The following is a 23937-nucleotide window of genomic DNA, read 5'->3' on the forward strand; positions in this document are numbered from 1 at the left end:
GGGAGGGTTGGGGCTGGGTTGGGAGGGGCTGGTCACCCCGTGGTGCCCTTATAAAACTCAACGTTTAACCTACTCACGCCGGCTTGTGCCCGCCCTCACAGTCGGCCATATTTGCGGAATACACCACGCCGCCGTTGACCCTGGCCATTGACCGAGCAACCCAACGTTCCTACCAGCTCCATCCGCAGGAATGTGTTCATGTGGAAATGTATAGCCCAAATGCTCTAAACGCGTGATGTTGATTCTAAATGTGGAGGGAAAAAACTAGAGGACCCAGAGAAGAATACCCCGTGACCACTGGGAGAGAGAAAGACACGCAAACTCCAAATATACAGCAGCAGGCGTCAGGGTCGGGATCGAACACACGACCTCTTGTATACCCGACGACACTCATTTCGATCGGATCATTTGGGTTTATTAATAATAAATCGGCATTTTGCGACCACCACTGCCACTGTGCAGCATATTATTACGTGCCAGGGACTCTATGAGATGATAGGACAATAGTCTGAGTCCATAATTGGCAATAAGTAACGGCAAAGCGGTTATAAGTGACTCACAGAATTGTGCGGAGTTGCATATACAGTACACGACTTCCCTGAAGGCATTCACCTTCAGCGAGCGCGATGCCAATCACACACAGTTCGAATTCTACCCTCGATCGATGGCTGCGCCATCGCCGCACACGCGTCGAATAAAAAGCAAGGGATAAGTCCTTACTGCTGAAGGGGTTGCCCCACTACTTGAAAATCCTGGCTCCGCCATTGCCCGGCGAGGTAGTTAACATCCCGCCACCATGGCGTGTAGGCTTTCGCGACCAATGTTACATTTCATAATTGATGTTTGGGTTAGGTCAGGTCGCGTGATAGTAAACTGTGTGTCGTACACCCTCCCCCACCCGACACAGCAAAACAAATGAAGTTGTCATGTGAACAGTTGTGCTAATTTGCTACTGCTTTCAGCACCCCGGTAACGTTGGAGAGCAATCCTAAGCAGTTGTAAAAATTCTGACACCTCCCCAATGATGCTGGTTGTAGCTACCAGCTAAACGTCGTATACAGCCCTCCCCCCCTCCACTCACACCTCTCCCCCCATCAGCTCCACCCCCATCCCCCCACACCCCTGCCCCCATCAGCTCCGCTCAGAGAACCATGGGCCAGAACAGAAGTCTAAGGTAGTAAAACTCTACCCGTAACCATTAATGCGTGTGGCTCATAAGAGTAAATCACGTGATAGCCCCACCCATCTCCCGTTGTTATCACGTCATTCACTGTTATTGGCCTCGTTAACAAATTCAAATGTAATGCCACCGGTAAAATTGATGCCACCTCGGGTGGTACCGACGACGAGATATTCTGGGCTCATGGCCCCCCTATCAACGCCGCCTTCTTGCCGCCCGTCCTTCCTCCATGAACGCCGTCACGGTGCGGCGGCTAGAATTCGACTCGGAGAGTGCCCATTCATTTGCTGTCTCATTTATGTATTTTGTGTGTCTGTGTGCGCGCGCGCGCGCGTGCGTTTTGTTTATTTGCACCGCCTTGTTTTGCGCGTCTCTTTCTTTCCAATTACTCCGAGTGTGTCACTGCGCATCATCCGCATACGACGCATACAAAATAATTAGATGCGAGCATCGCGAACGTTGTAATGGATTCCTAAATCGTTAATCTGTTACCACTGATTGGACGTTTCTTGACTATTTGTGCCCATATGCCCGTTTCTATTCCGTCTCCCGCAGGCTTTGAAGAGGAGGAGGAGTAGTGGGGGAAGGAGGGAGGGAGGGAAGGGGGAGACACTGGGTCCCCCGAGCCTCGTGGGCCCGCGGGGCGGCGGGAACTGGCCTCCCCCGCGAGGATAATGCGCTGTGCCGGAGATGATGCCTCGGGCCGCACACAGCAAGAGGACCTCGCAGACTCGTGACGTCAGCAGGAGGAGGAGCTTGCAGGCTCGTGACGTCACCAAAAGGAGCAGCTCGCATTGTTGTGACGTCGGCGAGAGGAGCACTTGGCGTGCTCGTGACGTCAGCAGGAGGAGCTCGCTGAATCGTGACGTCGACGGGAGCTCGCCGACTCGTGACGTCGACGGGAGGAATTCGAAAGCCCGTGACGTCGGCGAGAGCAGCTCGCGGGCCCGCGACGTCGTCGTCGTCGTCGGCGGGAGAAGTTTGCGGGACCGTGACGTCAGTGGGAGGAGTTTGCGGGCCCATGACGTCGGCGGGAGGAGGAGCTTGTGGGCCAGTGACGTCGGCGCGTGGTCGCGGCCAACCCCCGCCAATCCCCGTCGACGCCTCTGCCCGACGGGGGCGCCGCTCGCGCTGCCTTGGTCGCACCTGTGGTGGCGGCGGCGGCCGTGGCCACTGCAGCAGCTGAGACGGTTAAAGGCCCGGGACTGGACCCGTCACTTGCGGCAGCGCTACCGGCCTCGGCTGCTGAGTCAACGGTGTCGGGTGCAGCAGGCTGACCAACCACTGGAGCAGCAGCAGCATCTGCACCGACATCAGCGGCGACTGCGACGATTGAAACAACGCTGCCATCAGGGGCAGCGGTTGAAAGCTTCGCGGCGGTCCAGGAGGCCACGTGGGCGCGTAGACGGCCGTCGGGTGTCAAGCCAATGGGCGACTCCGTTTGAAGGACAACGCCGTTGGCAGCCTCGGCAAGAGCAGCCCGCACGCGCGCGTCATCATCTTGAGCAGGAGGAGCAAATTCAGCTTTGTCATCATCGGCATCATCATCAGCAGCAGCCGGAAAGGCAGCAAAAGCTGAAGCATCATCATCATCATCAGCAGGGGGATCGTGACAGCTGCCGAGGCCTGTCGGGCCCGTGGGCCATCAGGGCTGAACCCGGAGCCACGGGCCCCACTGCCCAGAGGGCCCTCCCGCCTCTCCTCACACACGGGGCCTCTGCCCCTGGAGACAGGAGGGCAGCTCGCCCTCGACGATCATCATCACCACAACCGTCATTATCATCATCATCATCCACACGTTCAAGGTGGGGGGTCATCATCACCCTCATTGCCTGCGTCGCGATGCTGCCGGCAATGTCAGCGGCTCAGCAAGAAGGCTTCGGGGTGCCTGGGGGACCCGGGGTGGGGGGCGCGACGGGAGTGGGCTCCGGCCAGCCGATGTGCCCGGCCATGTGCTCGTGCAGCCAGCAGTTCAGCAAGGTCCAGTGCACGCGGAGGTCACTGCGGGAGGTCCCGGAGGGGGTGTCCAGCAACACACGCTACCTGAACCTGCAGGAGAACGCGATACAGGTGCGTGGGTAGTCGTGGTGCGTAGGTAGCCGGGGAACATGGGATCCGTGATGCAAGGGGAGCTGGGGTGCACGGGAGCCGTGGTGCATGGGAGCCGTGATGCAAGGGGAGCTGGGGCACACGGGAACCGTGCTGCATTGAAGCCGGGGCGTGTCGACCTATCATTTTGTGGTAGCCAGATCGCTTCCTGAAAAAGAGCTATGTAGCTCAGTGGGGCCTTACCTGCTAAAACACACAACAAAAATTGTAGTTTAGTTTAACAGATTGGCCTTTGTGGAGACTTGGGGATGATAGGAAGTTAAAGGGAGTCGGGGGGAGGGCTTGTGTGGGGGCTTTGTTAAGAGCCCCCCGCATGAAGGAAACTCTCTTTGGGGGTTTTGCTAAGAGGCACCCCTATGAAGGGGCCTCACTTACTGGGCTGCTTCCAGGCACGTCGTCCCGCACGGTTGAGATGAAGCCCGTTGGTCGCTCGGCTCCCGGTGTGACGAGTCGACCCACGCACCTCACACTCCCCCCCTGCCCCCCGTCCTCCCCCGAGCACGAGACTTAGAGGCCGACCGAAACTGAGTTTCTTGTTTCGGCCGAAACCGAAAGTTAAAAATTTACTTTCGGCCGAAACCGAAAGTAAACCGAAAGTTAACTTTTTGGCTTCGGCAGAAACAGAAACTCTGCCGAAAGAGGCCATTTGCCAACTTTCGGCGCCGAAACTGAAACCCGATTCGGTCGGCCTCCAGACGTGTCACAGACTCACACGCACGCACACCCAAGCCCCCTCCTGCTGTGTGGAACCCATGTGGAGGAGGAGGAGGTGGGGTGGGATGGGGTGGTGGGAGGGTTGAATTGGATCATTTGAGGGGTGGGTGGGTTGGTGTGTGTGTGTGGCTGGTAGGCAGATGAGTGAGTGAGTGTGCGCGCGCGTATGCACACTGTTGGCATCAGCACGCTGCTATAATCTGCTCAGTGTGCTGTGCGTGCGCGCGTCTGTGCGCTGTGCGTGCCCCCACTTGTGTGTGTGTGTGGTGCGTGCCTCGAGCTGCCCGTGAGAGCCCAGCCTCTGAGCCGCTCAAACAAAAGTGCTCCTGGTGGACTGCTGCTGCTGCGAGTGCTGGCTACGTGTATGCTGCTTGCTGCTGCTGCTCGCTAGTTATCCCCCCCACCCAGAACCGGCCCTAGACCTTTGGGGGCCCTAAGCAAAATTTTGTTGGAGGCCCCTTTGATGTATGATTTTTTTTCACCCACTAGCTAGCAGTGACTCTAGGGGGCCCTCTGCTGGCCACGGGGCCCTTTGCAATTGCAAGGGTTGCTTAGTGGCTGTAACGGCTCTGCCCCCACCACCACAACCCTCTCACCCCTGCGCTGCTTGCGATCGCCGGAGAGAGTGAGGAGTGTCTGCCATCAACCACCGCCACTGCTGCCCGGAGTCGCATACGCGCGCGCGTGTAGTTTAGAGGCCGACCAAAAACTGAATTTCTGGTTTCGGCCAAAAACGAAACGAGACCGAAAGTAAAAAAAAATACTTTCGACCGAAACCGAAAGTAAACCGAAAGAATTTTTTTTTACTTTCTCCTAAAACTGAAACTATGCCGAAAGAGGCCATTTGCCAACTTTTGGCGCCGAAAGCCGAAACCGAATTTCGGTCTGCCTCTAACGAGATTCGAGCCGCCGGGTGACGGCAGTGCAATGGGGCAGGCAGATGTCCGCAAGGTGGCGAGCGATAGCATCCCTTCTGTCGGTCCAGCTCTCACAGCTTATCCATTCACTTCGGATCTCGACGTTGGCAAGCCAGCTTCTGGTGTTGAGGTCACGATGCAGGGGATGTTAGCATTCTCCTTAGCTGCGCGATTCATCGATTCGTTGTCGTCTTCATTTTGACATTGGCACCGGTAATTCCTCGTTTTGACGCAGTAGTAGTAGATGATGCATTCCTGGACAGTGAACAACTATTTGCCCATAAATAACATAACGATAACGTTTGGCGACGGCGAGCAATGACAAAGACGGCAGCGACGACAGCGATGACGAGGACAGCAGCAACGACGAGACGACCCCAATTCCCATGGACAGCCTCGAGCTCCCTCTCTCATCCGCTTTTATCCTTCCTGCGGGGCCCGACCATGCCCTGGCCACGCCCCCCTTCTGGAACCATCTAGCTGGTTCTGGGAGTCACAAGCTGGATCCCTTCCACGACCTTTGGCCCACTTATTTTCCCTTCTACGACCCTTGCCCCAGATCTTCCCTTTGGGTGGATACGCCCGTAATTCCTACCCCTAGTCGCCAGTTGGCGCTGCTACACTACACACGTATCCCTCTATTTAAGAACGAAACAGGAGGATTTATCCACAAATCTGTCTGTCTGCCTGATGATGCTGGCTGTATTTACTGGCGCAACGTCGTACTCGAATTGTAAATGTTGTGGATTTGCTCTCCAACACACCGGTGTGCTGAACTAGTAACCAATTGGCATGTTCAGTTTACGTGACAAACCTTACTAATTGGCTGTGTCAGGTGGTGGCGGGTTTAACGACACATTTATATTTACGCGATCTAACCCTAAAAAAAATTCTTACAGACATCATGATCGAGTCTGAATTAACCACGCGTGCTGGCGGTGAAACATCGCAATCAAACATGCTTTGATAATGTGCGCATTGTCTTTGTGTAGAGCATAAAGTCTAATACCAGTGGTGTCTTCCTGCGGTGGGGTGCTGGGGCACGGGGGGGGGGGGGGCGTGGGGTGCATGGGGAGTGGGGAAATCGACAAGGCAGCCGTGCAGGACGTCCTGGGACATTTCTGCAGAGACTCTTGGGATGTGCAATGAATAGTTTCATTGACTCGGCAGCATATGTGTACACCAAAAAATAAAAAAAGTGTATTGGCAAAAACTGCAAAGATGTGAAAGTCAAACATTGATCTGTGGTTTCTAGAGGAGGACAAGCCGTTAGCCTTTAATTTTATGCTGAAAGTATGGGACAGCGGGACTTTTGTGGTTGTAGGGAAATACATGTGCTATATCTCCAGCCTGTGAAACCCCGAGTTTGATTCCCGCTCACGGCCAACACAAGTGACGATTATTTAAACCAGTCCTGGGCCTCCTCTAGGCCCACTCACCTGCAATGGAGTACCTGGTTCAGTGGTGTGTAAACATCACCACTGGGGAGACAAAGGCGGCCGGGCGTGGTGCTGGCCATCCACCTCCTCGCGTGCCATGCCGGCCTTCATCTGCCAAAGTGGGGAGATGTTATTTCCCTCGCCTGGTATACAGGCGGTCGTGGGTTCGATCCCGACCCTGACTTCTAGATATTTGGAGTTTGCATGTTCTCGCTGTGGTCGCGTGAATTTTTCTCCAGGTCCTCCAGGTTTTCCCTCCACATTTATAAACATGCGTTTTGAGTATTTGGCCACATTGATAAGCCACTTCGTTGGGCTATCATTTGTGATAGCCAGGTAGCCACTGAAAAATAGCTATATAGCTCAGTGGGCCTTACCTGGTAAAATAGTTTATTTGAAAGGTGCTCGCTAACAGCACTTGCTTCAATAATCCGTTAAGGCTACATGGGGAATCTTTGTCTTTGTCCACCTACAGAGAAAAGCTACACATGGAGCACTTTTGAGGCCCAGCGAGTGATAGATGCGATGCCCAACTTTTTGCCCAATTATTATCAAAGAAGCAACCCAGAAATCAATTGCTCAATTGTTACCTTTCATTATTAGACTAGGTATAACTACGTGTGTATGTATATTCATATCGATCTGTGGCAAAAAGTTGCAATTGAAATCTGCTTTCTGTAAAAAAGAAAAAACCCTATTCATTCACCTGTCAAATCATAGCTACGGAGCAGTTTACTGCCGTAAGGAATTTTTAACCCTCCCCCCCGATTCTGCAACTATCCCTCTGAATTGCGTCAGGCATCGTGATGTAGAATGGGGGGCGGGGGGGGGGTTCATTGAGCTCCTCGCGGCTTGCGATTGGATGCCGGAGGGGCTCCGGGCTTGTCTGTGGGTTTAGCGTTGAGGCTGCACGGATGGCCGACTTCCTCCTGCAGTGCAGCAGTAATGTACGAATGAAGTCTAAGGGGGGCGAGGGGCAGAGGTCGCAATCGGGTACCCGATACCCGGCTACTCGTACCCGGCCGGGTACGGGTACCCGTTTGCGACCCTGGTGCGGCCGGGTACGGGTAAGGATAGCCGCACCTGACTCACCCCAACCAATGAGTGAGAAGGCCGTGAGTCACTGGTGAGTCACCGTTTGTCACTCATTTCCCAACGTCTTGTCTCTTCTCACAATTCAAGTTCCTAGAATCAACCCACCCACGCCTGCAACATGGCTTCATCCCAGAGGTCGCAACCGGGAACCCGATACCCGTACCCTACCCCATACCCGGCTACCTGTACCTGGCCGGGTACAGGTGTACGGGTACCCGTTTTCGACCCTGGTGGGGCCGGGTACGGGTACGGGTAAGGAATCAAAACCCGTTTGCGACCTCTGGCGAGGGGTGGACGAGGGAGGGGGGGGGGTGGGTGTCAATGATATCCATCAAAATTCTCCCACATCTACGTACATGGGCGCTGTAATACGATAAAATCGTACACCCGCAAAATCACCCATCAGCGCTGTGGTCACAATCTAAGCGGACTGTGACGGAATCACCGATCTCGCTGAGAGAAGTCAACCAGATGAAGGGGCGTGGGGGGGGGGGCGTTCCTGCCACATCATTACTCAATCCATGGATCGATTGGCAATTTAATCGACGCAGCGATTAACCCTTAGGTTATGATTAACCCCGGTATATTTGTTTATTGCAGCTGGACTGAGCGGAATGGATGCAATTAATCTCGTCTTAACGACCCGCAATGACCATGCATGGGGGGCAAATCTCTGATCGGTGATTTTGTCGAGTGTACTGCTTTATCGTATTACAGAGCCACAGTGGCTAAGAGATGTTAACTACCTCGCCGGGTATGCAGTGAGGCCATTGGTTCCATACTGACTCTGACGCCTGTTGTATATGTGGAGTTTGCATCTCTCTCTCTGTTTCTCTCCCCGTGGTTGCGTGGGCTTTTCTCCGGGTGCTCCGTTTTTTTTTTACCTTCCACATTTAGAATCCAAATCACGCTTTTGGAGTATTTTGGCTGCTGCTATACATTTCCAAGTGACAAGCCACTTCGTTGAGCTATCGTTTGCGATAACCAGGTGGCTTCTGAAAAACAGCCGTATAGCTCAGCGGGCCTTGGCTGGTAAAAGAAAAAGTAGTCTTCTTGGTTCTTTCGGTAAAGTCACGTAGAAGGGAAGTAATAAAATAATAAAAATTAAACATAATAAAATAAATCTCACGACTTTTCGGCCACAACGCAAGCAGCCGTCCTCAGCTTGCGTTGTGGCCGAAACGTCGTGAGAATTATTTTATTATGTTTAATTTTTATTATTTTATTACTTCCCTTCTTACGTGACTTTACCGAAAAAACCAAGGAGATGAATCCCTGCAGTCACGAAAGATTTAAATCGAAAAATAAAAAGTAGTGTTTTTAAATCGTTTATATACACCGTACACACGCACATAGTCGCATTTGCCTGGCCAGTATCACAGCCTCCACTTGAGTAATGTTTGCCGTACAACGTTTATTGAGAACTCAATCACGGCAGTGGAATCCCGTGGTCTCTGAAGTATTTAAAGATGATCCATTGTTCTTCTTGGCTCTTTCGGTAAAGTCACGTAGAAGGGAAATAATAAAATAATAAAAATAAAACATTATTAAATAATTCTCACGACGTTTCGGGCCACAACGCAAGCAGCCGTCCTCAGGTGAAGAACAGGTCTGTCGGGAAAACAGCGTCTGAATGAAACACCACCACGCTTGGAGCGTATATGTTTTATTTGTATTATTTTATTATTTCCCTTCTACGTGACTTTACCGAAAGAACCAAGAAGATGAATCCCTGCAGTCACGAAAGCTTTAAATCGAAATATATGATCCATTGTGTGGACCCCTGTTGTGACCTTTGACCTGAACCTCACGTGTCATCGCATTGATTGGGCGCGTGCCCCCTGCTGGATCTGACGCCTCGTGACCGCGACCAGACAGAAGCGTCATATTCCAACCTCGCTCTGCAGCACCCGGCAATCTCGAGATAGCAGCTCGATCCTTGACGCCACTCCGATTCTCAACCTCACTGCTGTAACATCTCCACGTGATGATCATAAGCCATACTCTTAGGTCACGTAGGTAAAAAATAAAATTAATAAAAGTTGTATAAAAAAATAATTTAAAAATCCCGACGTTTCGGAGGCAACACAAGCTTCCGTCTTCAGGTGGAACCGTCACAGCACGATTGCTGTATCAAGTAAAAAGAAATTATTATGGTAAACCTTACCTTACCATAATAAAAAAAACTCCGATCCAGGAGCCTACCCTGGCTCCTATCCCCTCAACCAGTATATATACAAGGTCGGGTCTCTTGGAATTTCTCTTTACTTGATACAGCTATCGTGCTGTGACCATTCCACCTGAAGACGGAAGCTTGTGTTGCCTCCGAAACGTCGTGATTTTTTATTTTACTTTCATTAATTTTTATTTATTACCTACGTGACTTTACCGACAAAACCGAAGAGTATGAATCCTTGCAGTCACGAAATCTTCAAATCTAGGATCATGAGCCCCTTTGTTGAGCTGTCGCTTGTGATGGCTAGGTTCACTTCTGAAAAAAATGAGTTCACACCTCACGGGGCTTTTCCTTGTTAGGATGGGGATGGTTTAGTTTTGTTTGTATGTTTTTGTGTGATTTGTATACCGTTCCTTCTCGACTTTGCACTCCGATCGTGTTCGCGCATTGTGTTTGACGTTGTAACGTGCTGACCCCGTGCCTCGACTGAACATCTGCGATTAAAAGGGCTTCATAGCTCATCGGATTTCTCCAATAAATATTCTGACATATATATACGTGCGTACGACAACAGCGATTGGAGATCTACAGGCCGAAATTGGCACCTGAGGGTGACGAAATATCGCGTCGTGGGGAAAATGCGTTACGTTGGCAGCACAGGGCGAACGCGGACGAAGAGATGGGCACGCGCGTGAAATACCTCGCGGACTGCCAGACGCCTGCTGTGACAGGCCGCCTGCACCACGGGTGGTGAGTAGGGGGGTGGCCCACACAGATTCTAGATGTGAAGCTTTCGTGACTGCAAGGATTCATATTCTTAGGTTTTTTCGGTAAAGTCACGTAGGTACATTTTTTTTTTATAAAGTAAAATAAAAATAAAATAAAAATCACGACGTTTCGGAGGCAACACAAGCTTCCGTCTTCAGGTGGAACCGTCACAGCACGATTGCTGTGTCAAGTGAGAGAAGGCCCACACAGAGTCAGCTGTGACAAGAAGGAAGCGTTGTGTGTCAAAACCCAACTCTTCTTCATGGGAAAAAGAGTAATTAGGAGGTGTGGGTGGGGAGAAATTCTTTGAGATGGAGAATAATTATTTCAATCGAGCTGATGGCTGTGAATTCATCAGTCTGGCTTGGAAGAAGGCGTTCTTTTTTTTTACAACAAAAATATATTGGAATATGCTTGTCTCTGTGCACGTGATGTACCGACTGCTGTATAGTCCGATTGTCTGTGTGTATATGTTGAACTTCTTTCGCACAGTACGTAGCCAACCTCGCTAATTATCGGAGGTGCCGGGGAAGGATAACAGACTTGGTGTGTGTGGGGGGGGAGCTGTTGTGTGTGTGCATGAATGGAGCTCAAATGTGTACCTGGTGCGGTGTGTAAACATCGCCACGCGGGAGACAAAGGCGGCCGGGCGTGCATGGTGCTGGCCACCCGCTCTCCCGTTTGCCGTGCCGGCCTTCATAGGTGCTCGCTAACAGCACTTGCCCCAACAGTGTGTGAAAGGCCACACAGGGGATCTTTGTCTTTATTGTGTATGTGTGTGTGCGTGGTATGACGGTCTCTGCGGGCTGTGCAGGTGATTCGAGTGGACAGCTTCAAACACCTGAGACACCTGGAGATCCTGCAACTCAACAAGAACCAGGTTCGACACATAGAGGTGAGATACCACGTACATCCCCCGGGGGGCGAGGGGGGGGGGGTTCAGACGGGGGGATGTATCTGCCCCGAACGCTTTCTAAAAGCAGTGAGCGGCAATTGCTCTCCGTACCTGGCCTGGATGTCCATCACCTAGTCGCAGAGGTCGCAACCGGGTACCCGATACCCGTACCCTACCCGATACCCGGCTACCCGTACCCGGCCGGGTACGGGTAGCCGGGTACCCGTTTTCGACCCTGGTGCGGCCGGGTACGGGTAGGCCGTGAGTCACTGGTGAGTAACCGTTTGTCACTCATTTCCCAACGTCTTGTCTCTTCTCACAATTCAAGTTCCTAGAATCAACCCACCTGCGCCTGGAACATGGCTTCATCCCAGAGGTCGCAATCGGGTACCCGTACCCGTACCCTACCCATACCCGGCCGGGTACGGGTAGCCGGGTATCGGGTAGGGTACGAGTACCCGTTTTCGACCCTGGTGCGGCCGGGTGCGGGTACGGGTAGGAATCAAAACCCGTTTGCGACCTCTGCCTAGTCGTATTTGGCCTAAAACGAGCACCTGGTCCAGGGGATCGGCAACCCTGCGGCTCAGGAGCCGCTCCTGGTGGCTCTTCAAGTCAGGGGCGGGGAAACTTTTCTCTGCCAAGTGCCGTTTGGATACTTGTAACATCATTCGCGGGACATACAAAATGATCAACTTTAAAATTAGCCCGTTATATTTGGTCAAACATTTCATTAACTCGCCCCTAATGCGATGGCTGGAACTGCTTCTCTTTGGCGAGGCGTGTGATGTTAGCTGCTGGTATTGATGATGATGTTGCTGCTACTCGCAACTGCTTTTCCAGGTTTGCTCCTAGAGATTTATTGAATTTCGAGTCCCGCCTGCGGTTGCCTTGGCAGGGCCACACCAAATTGGCAGGGCCACACTAAATTGGCAGGGCCACACCAAATTGGCAGGGCCACACCAAATTGGCAGGGCCACACCAAATTGGCAGGGCCACACCAAATGATTTCCCGGGCCTCGTACGGCCCGCGAGCCGGACGTTCCCCACCCCTGCTGTAAGGGGTGCAGTGTGGCTCTTGAAATTCTCAACAACAACGAACAGAAGAAAAAAAAATCCTTTCTTGTTATTTTGGAATTCCGGCCCCCTGCCCAGGCCACTCAGTATCCCCGGCGCAGTCGCACCGCCTGCACATTCGATAGCTGCGCCGCTACGGGAGGTGATGGCTGGCGGAGGCAATGGGGTGGGAGGGTGGGGGGGTGCCCGGATCTCCGCAGCACCCCCTCAAACCGCGGTGCAGAAGGGCTGCGCATCGTGCTAACGCCACGGGCGCTCCAGACCACTTCCATCCGCAGTGTGCCGTGCCGGCTCGAGTGAATAGGTGCTCGCTAAGTGCAACCCCCCCCCGCCCGTCTCTGTCTCAGAGTCTACACGCGGAGTTGTCTCCTTTGTGTGCCCGTATAGATTTGCGAGATGTAACAACAACAACAAAACTAAGATTCCCCCGAATAGCCTTCAGCAGGCCGTTGGGGGGGGGGGGGGCAAACGCTGTTGAGCGAGCACCTCTGATTGGCTACGTACGGTGCGAAAGAAGTTCAACGTACGTACGGTACTGATTTGAGGCTGAGTCGACCTAGGAGAGGCCCAGCACAAAGACAGACGCACACACGCGTGCAAGGTTGGCACGGCTGCCCCCTGTCTCTTTCCATGTAGCTTGGGCACAGCTGCCAGGGCACCGATGGGATGTGACAAGCGGAAACGCGCGGGTGTCTGAGGCCGCTGTTCAGAACCACGCTTCGCCAAGACGTGCACAAACAAAGGCACAGACAAAGATCCCCCGTGTAGCCTGGAACAGACTGTAGGGGCAAGTGCTGCTCAGAGAGTGGCACCTATGAAGGCCGGCGGCACTGTGGCACACGAGGGGGTGGGTGGCCAGCACCACGCCCGACCACCTTTGTCTCCCCTAGTGGTGATGTAATTGCACATCGCACTCGATACTGATTTGAGGTTGAGTCGACCTATGGGAAGCTCAGGACCGGTTCAGATAATCGTCACTGGTGTTAGCCATGAACGGGAATCGAATCGTTACACCACCGCTCCCCAATACCAAAACCCTCCATTCGCCACTAAGTGACGGTGACTTCACCACGGCGCCTGTGCCAGGCCAGGTGCACTTTGAGGACACGTGGAGTGTCGAAGGCTCGCTGGCAGGAGGAGGTCTCGGGACAGACACTGCAGGTGCCATGGGTTGGCTGACTGGGATGACCGGTAGATGCACCACCACCAGCTGTACCCCCCTACTGTGCCAGGCTAGGTGCAGGAGGTCTCGGGACAGACACTGCAGGTGCCACGGGTTGGCTGACTGGGATGACCGGTAGATGCACCACCACCAGCTGTACCCCCCTACTGTGCTAGGCTAGGTGCAGGAGGTCTCGGGACAGACACTGCAGGTGCCACGGGTTGGCTGACTGGGATGACCGGTAGATGCACCACCAGCAGCTGTACCCCCCTACTGTGCCAGGCTAGGTGCAGGAGGTCTTGGGACAGACACTGCAGGTGCCATGGGTTGGCTGACTGGGATGACCGGTAGATGCACCACCAGCAGCTGTACCCCCCTACTGTGCCAGGCTAGGTGCAGGAGGTCTTGGGACAGACACTGCAGGTGCCATGGGTTGGCTGACTGGGATGACCGGTAGATGCACCACCACCAGCTGTACCCCCCTACTGTGCCAGGCTAGGTGCAGGAGGTCTTGGGACAGACACTGCAGGTGCCATGGGTTGGCTGACTGGGATGACCGGTAGATGCACCATCAGCTGTACCCCCTATTTTGCCATCTTGCTTGACTTTAGCCGCCTGGCGCTCCGTTCGTTCTTGTGAGCGTCGCTCCACTGCCCTCTTTTGTCTCCATCACCGCCGCCATCACCGCCACCATCACCACGACCGCCACCACCGCCAGAAAGATTTGATTAACCCTGTGATAAGACTCCACAGCGGCGTTCTTCGTTCAATTTAAGAGGAGGAGTTTGGGGGGGAGGGGGGGGTTCCACATTCGCCGATGAGACATAATCAGTGTGAGCGAGGGCTGGCCACTCATTTTGAAACCATTGTTGGGTTTTGACTAGCGGCACGATGATGACGATGATGACGATGATGCTGGGGTGGTGTTTTCACTTTTTATGGATTGTCTGGGAGAATGCACGTCAGGGGCCCGCACTAAAGGTCACTGGGGGAGGGGGGAGCCAGTGCCCCCCCCCCCAGGGGCTTTGCAATGAAAGACGCTGCTCTAGAACATTAAGGAGCGGATCATCGTGTCCACGTGGTCTCCAAATATTGAGTTCTCTACCGAATTCGAAAAAAGAATGCATCTTCTTGTTATTTCGGTTTTGCCGACCCAATGGCTCTAGGGCAGTGGTGCCTCTAATTCTTCTTCTTATACCTGGGGGTGCATCGCACCACCCGCTGAACTATTTTGTTGTCTTGGTGTGGTCTTGGACGGTTGTTGTTATTGTTGTTGTCGTCTTGGACTATTGTTGTTGTTGTTGTCTTGCTGTGGTCGTGGACTATTGTTGTTGTTGTTGTTGTCTTGCTGTGGTCTTGGACTATTGTTGTTGTCTTGGTGTGGTCTTGGACGGTTGCTGTTATTGTTGTTGTCGTCTTGGACTATTGTTGTTGTTGTTGTCTTGCTGTGGTCGTGGAATATGGTTGTTGCACACGAGATGGCTGGCTTCCTTCCGTGCCTGCAGCGCGAGACACGGTGATATCGCTGGATTTGTGATTCCCTCGTGAAGGCACGCGGCACAAATGTGGTTAATAATGATGAAGTGCCGCACGCGCGCGTCCGTGGGGACTCTTGAGAATGGCTGAATAATGGTGATTTCAAAGAAAGAAATAAGTGAAAATGTTAATTATAGATTGTTGCGCGGAAGTGTAAGGGTGCGCGTTTTTGTGTGTGGGCCGTCAAATTTGCGCGACAGCCCACACACACGCACAGTGACAGATTCCCGACCGAATTCTGTCACCCTGGTTCACTCCCCTCGTGTGCCCCCTTTCGGAGCTCGCGGTACGGAATTCGGGGTACGGAACTCGGGGTACGGAACTCGGGGTACATAACTCGGGGTACGGGACTCGGGGTACATAACTCGGGGTACGTAGCTCAGGGGTACGTAACTCGGGGTACGGAACTCGTGGTACGGAACTCGGGGTATGGGACTCGTGGTACATAACTCGGGGTACGGAACTCGTGGTACGTAGCTCGGGGTACGGAACTCGGGGTACATTACCTCGGGGTACGGAACTCGGGGTACGGAGCTCGGGTACGTAACTCGGGGTACGTAGCTCGGGGTACGGAACTCGGGGTACGGAGCTTGATAGTTACGAATCGACGGCCTCAGCCCAGTCACCAGTGACGGTAGTAACAACAGCAGCAGCATCAACAACAACAAAAACAAGGACGCGTCGTCTTAAGCGAGGCATTCAACGCGAATTGGCATCAGGTCAACTTTTAGCACGACGTGCGTGTATCGTGTATGTGTGTGTGGTAAGCACGTGGCCTCAAAGTGCACCTGGCCTGGCACAGGCGCCGTGGTGACGTCGCCGCCACGTCTTGGGTATTGGTGTTGATGGTGTGTGCACGTGCGTGTGTGTGGGGAGCGGTGGGCAGCGGTTTGCGCTAGGAACCTGGCGACCCGGGTTCGATTCTCGCTCACGGCCAGCACCAGAGACGATTTTCTGAACCGGTTCTGGGCCTCCCCGAGGTCAACTCAGCCTCAAATGAGTACCTGGTGCAGCGACTGTGTAAACATCGCCACTGGGGAGACAAAGGCGGCCGGGCGTGGTGCTGGCAACCCACATTCCTCGCGTGCTGTGCCAGCCTTCATAGGTGCTGCTACTCGCTAACAGCACTTGCTCTAACAGTCTGCTAAAGGCAATACGGGGGGATATTTGCCTTGTAGTAAGCGCACACCCCGTGATGATCCTGGCACCGCAGAATCGCTGTGCGGAAACACGAAGCGACGTTGCACGCCCGCTGCGGGCTTGAGCGAGTTTGCTTTGGAATCCTCTTTTTAAATCCTTTATATTAAGTTCACTTGCTTGCTTGCTTGCGCGCCTACGACCGTGCAAATCTTTCGGTCGTTTTTTAACCCACTTCCCGTGATCTAATCGAGCTGACATTTTCCACACAGACTCGTTGTGCGTGACAATGTATTTTCGTGAAAATTTTTTACACTTTTTAGGAAAAAAAAAATGATATTTAATTACCAATTGCTTAATGGTGGCAGGCAATCATCTGACCCATAGGTGGCAGCCATCTCAAGCCAGAGGACGAGAGGACTCTAGCCGCCACGCATATAAAGGATTTATAGTGAAAAACTTAGTTTTTACGGGTTAATTTTTTGGCATTCATTCCCGCACCTCCGATTGGCACACCGCTCCGGGGTACTCATGTGAGGGTTGATTCATACATACACACACGCACAACAGCTGCCACACACACACACACACCACGTTTGCTGTCCTTCCCCCGCACCTCCGATTAGTACGGTTGGCTACGTACGGTGCGAAAGAAGTTCAACACACATGCGTACACAGACTCACATAGTCACTCACCCACACACTCCCCCACACACTCACCCACCCTCCGATTTTCACGGTTGGCTACGTACGGTGCGAAAGAAGGTCAAAATGCATTCGTACACAGACTCACATAGTCACTCACCCACACACTCACCCACCCTCCGATTAGTACGGTTGGCTACGTACGGTGCGAAAGAAGTTCCACACACTTGCGTGCGTGCCGGGCTCAGCCGATACCAGGGAGTTTCCCGAAGATTTCCCTCTCAGCTGCTTTTGCACACATCACGGAATCACGGTCCACGCATGTCAACAACAACATCAAGCCGCCGTTCGCCACTAAGTGGCGGTGACACCACCACGACGCTTGTGTCAGGCTAGGTGCACTCTGAGGTCTCGCTGACAGGAGGTCACGGAATAGGCTCGCGTTTTATGGGTTGGCTGACTGAGATGACTGACACGCACACCACCACCACCACACCGTGCCGTGGTGGTGGTGGTTGTAGTGGGGATGGGTGGAGGTGGTGTGGCTGGTTGTGGAGGTTGTAGTGGTGGGGTGTTCACTGAATGGTGTTGGTGGTGATGGCGGCTGTGGTGGTGTGGAGATGGAATGGTGACAGTGATGGCACTAGGAGGTGATGGTGATGGTACTCGGTGGTGGTGGTGGTGGTACTGGATAGAGGTGGTGGTGGTACTGGGTAGTGGTTGTAGTGATGGTGGTGGTGGTGATAGTAGTGGTGATAGTGGTGGTGTGGACGGAGGAGTGGTGGTGGTACTGGGTGGTTGTGGTGGTGGTTATAGTGGTGGTGTGGACGGAGTGGTGGTGGTGGTACTGGGTGGTGGTGGTGGTGGTGGTGGTGATGTGGACGGAGTGGTGGTGGTGGTGGTACTGGATAGAGGTGGTGGTAGTACTGGGTAGTGGTTGTGGTGATGGTGGTGGTACTGGGTGGTGGTGGTTGTGGTGGTGATACTGGTGGTGATAGTGGTGGTGGTGGTGTTGACGGAGTGGTGGTGGTGGTGGTACTGGGTGGTGGTGGTGACAGTGGTGGTGATAGTGGTGGTGATAGTGGTGGTGATAGTGGTGGTGTTGTGGACGGAGTGGTGGTGGTGGTGGTAGTGGGTGGTGGTGACAGTGGTGGTGATAGTGGTGGTGATGTGAACGGACTCGTGGTGGGGACTGGTCCAGCTCAAGGGTTAATCACCACCCACCCGGCAGAGAATTTAAATTATTCATGCGGCTGTTGTGTAAAAAATTGCTCTTTAGCGAGAGCACACGGGAGACACGGTAAATAATTTAGCATTTTTATTAATTCTTAATACTTTTGCGGATTTTTTTTTTGCTGTCATGTTTGTGAAAATAAAGGACACTAATTTATTTTAAAAACATTTTTAAATAACCGCTGTCATTGTTGGAATTGTTTTAACTTCTGCTTGTGGCCAGTGCGTCGCTCCCCGCCGGGCCCTCATGTAGCCCACTTGGGGCCCTGCCATCATCACGATCTGTCGCCGAATCATTGCCGCCACCCCTTGCAGAGGGCCCAGATTCCCCCGCGTCGTTCCACCTCAATTCCAAAATCCCATCTCTGTCTTTCCCCCCTCTCTCTTGCTCGCTCTGTCTCTAACTCTCTCCTGGCACACTCGGCTCTTCCTGGCACCTCCAATTTTGAACAAATATATTATTACTAGCCTTTTGCCCGTCCAAGGACGGGTGTATTGTAGTAAATCTGAAACTTGCAAGCGAACAGCAGACCGCCACGTGATATTCATTGCATCCATTCGTGTGCAATTTGTTTCATTTGAAGGTTATAATCCCTTGTTCATCATGACGTCCTTTTTACTTCGATGTCTCAACAGCGTTACGGAGATCGCGTGACGTCAGGGTTCTGCCTTTGTTTCAAGTTCATTTCATTTCAAGTTCATTTATTTATTAGGTATAGCCCTGTGAGCCATTCGGCTCTTGAATCGGGTGCAACCGCAACAAACAAAAAACAAAAACATCAACAACAAAAAACATCTTAAAATGAATATGTTACTAAGTGCAAACAGAAAATCCATGAAAAGACAGCAAGTGAGTTGACGCCGAGGAGGGGGAAGAGGCGCCTCGCCCCCCCCCCCATGTGGAGTGACGTCACCCACTAATTATTATTAATGGAGGTGGGGGGGGTGTCCATTTGGAAGACGTCACCTGTTCATGATTATTAATGAGGGGGGCTGTTCGATGTGGAGTGACGTCACCTGCTCATGCTTATGAATAAGGGGGGAGGTTCTCCATGCGGAGTGACGTCACCGACTCATGATTATTCATGAGGGGGTGGGTCCATGTGGAGGACGTAACCTGTTCATGATTATTAATGAGGGGGGCTGGTCGACGTGGAGTGACGTCACGCGCGGGACACACAGACATTCCTGGGTAAATATAATATAAAATTATTAATCATAATCAACGTTTTTGGGTTTAGATCGCGTTACTTATAAATGTGTCGTAACCCTCCACCACCCGAGACGGCCAATCAGTAAAAAAGTGTCACGTTGACTGCTTTAGCCCACCGGTGTGTTGAAGCGTGAAACCACAACATTAACAATTTGAGTAGTACGACGTTTCGCTGGTAATTGCATCAACGTGACACTTTTTTACTGATTGACCGTGTCGGGTGGTGGAGGGTTACGACACATTTATAAATAACGCGATCTCAACCCAAAAATGTTGATTATGAATAATATTGGTCGCGAAAGCCTACGTATTAAACTGAGTAAATTATTAAGTTCGCACTCACCACACACAAAGTTCTCGCCACAAATGCACCACCAATACCTTGCTACTGATCACGTCCAGGAGCATAAACCACCAGCGTCACGCGACACTCCGGTCAACCTCGCAGCAGCAGCAGCAGCGGCGGCGGCGGCTTTTGGCTAAAGCCATCGAACAAAGACGGTCGCTGGCGTCACGCACTTTCAGATGCGCTTCGGCGGCCGTCTGGAACGCTCTTCCTTCCGACATTAGCTGGAGCTGTGCACTGTTGAATCTAGTCTGAAAACTCGTTTCTTTTTGTTTTTCGCTTGTCGTTCTTCTCCCCGCACCTCCGATTAGCGCTTCTGGCTACGCACGGTGCGAGAGAAGTCCAACATACGTACGTACGGACCATGAATGGTGGTGACTCTGACGGGTGTGCAGAGAGGAAGGGATGAATTTCGATTTAAAGCTTTCGTGACTGCAGGGATTCATTTTCTTGGTTCTTTCGGTAAAGTCACGTAGAATGGAAATAATAAAATAATAAAAATAAAACATAATAAAATAATTCTCACGACGTTTCGGCCTGTTCTCCACCTGAGGACGGTTGCTTGCGTTGTGGCCGAAACGTCGTGAGAATTATTTTATTATGTTTTATTTTTATTATTTTATTATTTCCATTCTACGTGACGTTACCGAAAGAACCAAGAAGAGGAAGGGATGAGTTGGGTCAATCTGCTGAGCTGTAGCGTTAGAAGCGCCGTGCGTGCGCGTGTGTGTTCACTGCGGGCTCCCACCTCACTCTTCAACAAAGACAAAGAACCCCCGTGTAGCCTTCGACTGTAGGGGCTGTTAGCGAGCAGCACCTATGAAGGCCGGCACGGCAACACGAGGGGGTGGGTGGCCAGCACCATGCCCGGCTGCCTTTGTCTCCCGAGTGGCGATGTTTACACACCACGCCAGGTACTCGTTTTGAGGCTGAGCCGACCTACGGAAGGCCCAGGACTGGTTCAAGTAATCGTCACTGATGTTAGCGGTGAGCGGGAGTCGAAATCGGGTCGCCAGATTCGTAGCGGAGAGCGCTAACCGCTACTCGCCACACACATACACACATACGCACACAACAAAAACAACCGCCATTCGCCACTAAGTGGCGGTGACATCACCACGACGCTTGTGCCAGGCCATGTGCACCTTGAGGCCACGTGAAGTGTCGAACGCCTGCTGGCAGGAGGTCACGGAGCAGACCCAGGTGCCACGGGTCGACTGACCGAGATGACTGGCTGATGCACCACCTGTGCCCCCTACTGTGCCAGCTTGCTGTGCTTTAGCCACCCGGCGCTCCGCTCGTTGTTGTGACGTCGCTCCTCCGCCCTCCGTTGTTGTTGGAGGACGACTGCCTCCAACTGCCCAGTAGCGTCCTTCACAAGCCTCCTCCACAGAGGCCGATCTTGACACCGCTGGTACCAGTCATCGGCAAGTCCACTCAGCTCCACGTCCTCCTGTACCACATCACTCCATCTCTTCTCTAGCCCGTGCCGCGCCCGTTTAGCCCCCTCGATCCGGCCGAACAAAAGCTGTTTAGGCATGCGGTGGCTGGGCATGCGAGCTACATGACCCAGCCAACGCAGCCTTGCCTGCCGGAGGAGCTCACCGATGGGACTTTGCCCAGATCTTTCAAGGATTTGTGAGCTCCTCACACAATCCAGCCTGGTTAAACCCAGGATGGATCGTAGGCAGGCCAGCCTAAATGTTTCCAACCGGCGAAGATGCTCCACTAGGGGGGTCCACGTTTCGCAAGCATAGAGAAGGGAAGGAATGACCGTGGCCGAGAAGACCTGAAGCTTCGTGCGGAGCGACAGACCAGGTAGCTTTCACACAGCGTCACGCAGCCGATGAAAAGACATTGCCGCTCGACTGATTCGGAGTGAGACCTCTGCTGTTAAACTGGAGCCGTTCACACACACACGCACACTCACAATTCGTCCTCCACCCACCCCCAGGTGGGCGCGTTCAACGGGCTGGCCAACCTCAACACGCTGGAGCTGTTCGACAACCGCCTCACCACCATCCCGATCGGCGCCTTCGAGTACCTGTCCAAGCTGCGCGAGCTCTGGCTGCGCAACAACCCGATCACCAGCGTGCCCTCCCTGGCCTTCAACCGCGTGCCCTCGCTCCGTCGCCTGGACCTCAGCGAGCTGCGCAAGCTCGATTTCATCTCCGAGGGCGCCTTTGAGGTGCCCGCGGGGGAAAGGGGAAGGGTGGGGGGGTGGTGGAGCGTGGGGGGGAAGGGGGGGTAGGCTGCGGGGGTCTAGGTCGACGAAAGTGGCAAGGCGATGACAGGCAGTCCTCGTTTTACGAACACCTCAACTTACGTACAACCGCACTTAGGGGCCGTCCATAAATGGCGTCACGTGATTTTGACCCCCCCCCCCCTCGTCACACGGCGTCACAAAAAGTCAGACCCCCCCCCCCCCTCAAATATGACGTCACAAAGCTCTGCCCCCTCCCCCCCAAAAAAACATGCTTCAAATCGCTTTCAACTATTGTCATTGTAGTGCGTATTTAATGCGGCGCTGCACTCTGATGTTGCAGGAGAAAACATTTATTGAAAAGTCTATTTAATTAAGTAGAATGTTTTGTCTATATTTATTTAAAGTTGCGCATTTTGATGTTACGTCACATTTCTCAAACCCCCCCCCCCCCCCCCTCGTCACACATCGTCACAAATGTCTGACCCCCCCTCCCCCCTAGGTGCGTGACGTCATTTATGGACGGCCCCTTACGAACACCCGCACTTACGAACTATCCACACTTACGAAGCAGCTTCCACGAAACATTTTTTTTTTAAATCCTTTATATTAAGTTCGCTTGCTTGCGTGCTTGCTTGCTTGCTTACAATCGTGCAAATCTTTCGGTCGTTTTTTAACCTACTTCCCGTGATCCAATCGAGCTGACATTTTGCACACAGACTCGTTGTGCGAGACAATTAATGTTCGTGAAAATTTTTTTCCAAAATTTTACACTGTTTAGGGAAAACAAATTAAATATTTAATTACCAATTGCTTAATACTGGCAGACAATCATCTGACCCATAGGTGGCAGCCATCTCAAGCCAGAGGACGAGAGGACTCTAGCCGCCACGCATATAAAAGATTTATAGTGAAAAACTTTGTTTTTACGGGTTATACTTATTAAACACTCACTTAAAACGCGACCTCTCGCTTGCAAATTGAACCGCGACGCTATATTTTGTACAGCCGAGCGGTGCGAATGAGTCCGCCTCGTGCACGGAGTTGGGTGTCTGCGTGGGCATTTCAACGCAGTCGATGACTCTCCGTGTTGCGACTTACGAGCAGTTCGACTTACGAACGGTTCTCGGGAACGAGCCACGTTCGTAAGTCGGGGACCGATCGTACAGCCGCGTCTCGCTTTTAACGATGGGTATCCATTGTACCGGATATCCATTGCAATTTACATAATTACAACGTGTTTATCATATTTGTATTTTCGTATTTTAAGTTTGTATATTACGGCTAATTCACATTTTACATTTCACATTTTATATGGTCTACTTATTAATAATTTTATATACTTTTGCCCGTTAGTATTAGTTATACTTTGTAACGTTAGTATAGATAGACTTCATATCACTTATTTACGTTTTTAATATTCCTAAATGTTGCATGTATGCACCTTCCGGCCACAGTAAATTCCGTATGAATAAAAAGTGTGCTGTACTTGCCCAGTCCCCCCCCCCCCCCCCTCTCCAACCATTATATATAAACGGAGTGGTAGCTCCTGCAATCTCTCATTTACTTGATACAGCTGTCGTGGCTGTGACGGTTCCACCTGAAGACGGAAGCTTTGTGTTGCGTCCGAAACGTCGTGATTTTTTATTTTATTTTACTTTTATTAATTTTAATGTTTTACCTACATGACTTTACCGAAAAAAACCTAAGAGTATGAATCCTTGCAGTCACGAAAGCTTCAAATCTAGAATTATGTGCAAACTGTCATGGCGATTAAAACCGTTTCTGATTCAGATTCTGACATAAAATCCCACCCCTCTGGAACTTGTTGTTGTTGTTGTTGTCTTTGCTCGTGCCGCGTTTGCCACATCCTTCAACCCCCCACCCCCCACAGGGTCTGAGCAACCTACGGCACCTGAACCTGGGCATGTGCATGTTGCGCGAGGTGCCCAACCTCTCATCGCTGGGGCGGCTCGAGGAGCTGGAACTGTCCGGCAACCGCCTTGAGCAGGTCAAGTCGGGCTCCTTCCTGGGACTCTCCAACCTCAAGAAGCTGTGGCTCATGCATTCGCAGGTAACGGGCTCGAAGGGCTCA

At 52.4% G+C, this 23937-nt stretch overlaps 1 protein-coding gene across 1 annotated transcript in view; it reads left to right on the forward strand.

Moving 5' to 3' along the window:
• Positions 1-1788: 1788 nt before the first annotated feature.
• LOC133342911 (uncharacterized) overlaps positions 1789-23937 on the forward strand; it is a 29634-nt gene continuing 7485 nt past the window's right edge. Inside the window, 4 exon segments of the mRNA XM_061552297.1 lie at positions 1789-3250; positions 11213-11293; positions 21594-21827; positions 23737-23916. Coding sequence (XP_061408281.1) covers positions 1871-3250; positions 11213-11293; positions 21594-21827; positions 23737-23916 — 1875 coding nt within the window. The 5' untranslated portion in view covers positions 1789-1870.

This window comes from Lethenteron reissneri, chromosome 2 (assembly GCF_015708825.2).
Source record: "Lethenteron reissneri isolate LAM-NWPU_2019-01 chromosome 2, ASM1570882v1, whole genome shotgun sequence".
NCBI classification, from domain to species: domain Eukaryota; kingdom Metazoa; phylum Chordata; class Hyperoartia; order Petromyzontiformes; family Petromyzontidae; genus Lethenteron; species Lethenteron reissneri.